The sequence below is a fragment of the Palaemon carinicauda genome, chromosome 18 (assembly GCF_036898095.1).
Source record: "Palaemon carinicauda isolate YSFRI2023 chromosome 18, ASM3689809v2, whole genome shotgun sequence".
Lineage (NCBI taxonomy): Eukaryota > Metazoa > Arthropoda > Malacostraca > Decapoda > Palaemonidae > Palaemon > Palaemon carinicauda.
The window spans coordinates 102,057,967-102,060,540 of record NC_090742.1 but is presented as its reverse complement, the minus strand read 5'-3'; the positions used below and the strand labels follow the sequence as shown (position 1 = coordinate 102,060,540).

Genomic DNA, 2,574 nt, shown 5'->3' with positions numbered 1-2,574 from the left:
AGAGAGAGAGAGAGAGAGAGAGAGAGAGAGAGAGAGAGAGAACATAAATAAAGAGAACAGAAGAATAGAGAATAATAAGAATAGAGAGAAATGTAATCAGAAGTAAAGGAAACTAGACAATTATTACTATTACTAAAGAAAATTAATGAAAAATAAAGAAATAGATAAATAAAAATTTTTACTACTATTACTATTATTATCATTCTTCTTCTTCTTCTTCTTCATCTTCTTCTTCTTCTTCTTCTTCTTCTTCTTCTTCTTCTTCTTCTTCTTCTTCTTCTTCTTATTATGAAGTACGTGTGTGTGATTTTCAACTTCATATAAATGATATAAAGGATATAACTTTATCGACTTTTTACTAACCTTTCCAATTCATCTCCTTTGCCACTTCACTCCATGCTTTCTCAGTTATGTCCTTTCTGGAATATTCCGCACAAGAAAAGTCGTAAAGACATGAATACTTTTCAATGTTTTCTACAAAAGCAGCTGCTTCACCACTCATCCTGTCAAGTTGCTGCAGGCTTGACGGCTGCTTGACGACTGGAGGCCGCCAGGGGTGTACGCCATGCGTCATGCGCAGTCGATGCTGCGCCGCAGACGCGCTGCAGACGCTTCGTGGGTACAGCTCTATTAAAAAGCATTGCTGTCGTCAACAATGCGTCACGTATGCAACAATTGTCTCTGCCTTGCCGCTGACGTGTCGCTTCGTGTGATGTTTACCTTAGTTATACGTTCAACATTTGTCAAAGTTTGATTGGGATTTAAATTGCATTTCTTAAACTCATCGGGATGAACTCTCATTGATAAGGAGAAAGTCTGAGCACCTCATGGCCAGCATCTCTAGCCGTTTTGTCAATTTCATACTCCTGGAGGTACTTGTGCTGCTTTACCACATCTAGAAGTTCGGTTTTGGTATAGGAAGGGTCATGGGCTATATTGTGGTTAGTTAACCAGAAGACAATATCCGATTTCCTTGAACTGCTGACAGGTGCTTTGTTCAATACTTTTGAATGATATGAAGCGTTATCTAAGACAATGAGTGACCTAGTGGAAATGTTTACCAGTAGTTGTGTTTGAAACCATGATAGGAAGCATGTATGATTCATACTATCATGGTAATCACCCTTATTACCATTTTTGGATCGGAAATATAACAATCCTCCTGGTACCATTCCATTTTCTCCCCTCGCATGCACTATGATAAATCTAGCTCCTTCACCCGTCTTCACTCGTGGACCAACAATTCCATCGGGTCGAGTCCAACATTTATCCACATATTCATTATGATTAACCCATGTCTCATCCAGATATATTTCCAGTCTTGGAGAACTGGATTTTCGGTTTTCATCAGTAAGCCTTAGATATTTATTTCTTGCAAGAACAATATCGTTCCTTTCCATCAAGAGCGTCCTACTGCTTTCATCTTTTTTTTTTTTTATAACAAAAGCAGTTCCTTAACAAGTTTGAGAAGGGACATATAAGCACCAGGGAAATTCAGAGGTGGCTTTTTAACCTTATCCAGCAGTTTTTCTATTGTTGGATTTCACCTCCTTCGTAGAAAGCCATTATCTCCCGACGTACACAGTCCTTATCAAAATCATCCAAGGCTCCCATTATTGGTGACTTTCTTGACCTAGGGGACGAGGAGTGCATCTCTCCACACTTGTGTTGTTGCTTTATTCGCTGAATGGAACAAACAGATATTCCAGTTGCAGCAGCAGTCCTCTTTACAATATCATCTTCGGTTTCCTTATCATATTGCTCACGAAGATAATTGCAGACCTTAATTACGACGATTCTTGTCTAGCTCGTTATCTGTTCCATACGTTTTGTGTTTTTAAGCAATCCTCTGTTATTATAGTTACTCCTTTATATCTCAGTGTATGTATAGTATATCATGGAATGGTTACTGACCTGACAGCTGTTTCTCTTTATTAAATGTTAGCTCGGTTAACAACTGCGTTTGTAATTCCAGCCAATTACAGTAACTGGCTATTTAGTGATCATTCTGCCTCCCTAGATAAGGCGCATGTTTTCTAGGCAGTAAGTATGTTATTTGAAAACGTGGACTACTATATTCATACTATATAGCATCTCCGTATTTAAATGACTTTTAGAAAATACATGAATTTGACCATTTCTTTATATATTTACGAGATATTGAAGATAAATGAATCAGAGTGCAATCGATATTGTGTAAAATCCTTGACTTTGACTATTTGAGTTATACTTTAGTCATAGGTTTCTTAAGGTTCTCAAACGTTTTCATCATTTAACATATATTTTCATTTTCTTTTAAAAGTATAATTAACTTTTACAATAAACACAACTTGAATAATACTTGCAAGCGTCTTTAACACACTCAAATTAATAGCCACACGAATAATTGCTGTAATCCAATTACCACCTTCGCTTAACAAGGGGAGGGGCATCACTGTCAAATTAGCGTGTGGCAGGTATAGTACAGCTTTGCAGATCATGGCAATACGTAAACCTTTTCACCACGTTAAGTATTCCCACGTAGAAAGGGTATATATATATATATATATATATATATATATATATATATATATA

At 36.8% G+C, this 2,574-nt stretch overlaps 1 protein-coding gene across 1 annotated transcript; it reads right to left on the bottom strand.

Moving 5' to 3' along the window:
• Nucleotides 1–797: 797 nt before the first annotated feature.
• On the bottom strand, nt 798–1,400 carry LOC137657455 (uncharacterized). The gene has a single exon (XM_068391794.1). It carries the CDS (start codon nt 1,398–1,400, stop codon nt 798–800), a length of 603 nt encoding a protein of 200 aa, XP_068247895.1.
• Between the last annotated feature and the right edge of the window lie 1,174 nt (nt 1,401–2,574).

Excerpts from the sequence above, each read along its gene's own strand:
- LOC137657455 (XM_068391794.1), bottom strand. The coding sequence starts at position 1,400 with ATGGAAAGGAACGATATTGTTCTTGCAAGAAATAAATATCTAAGGCTT.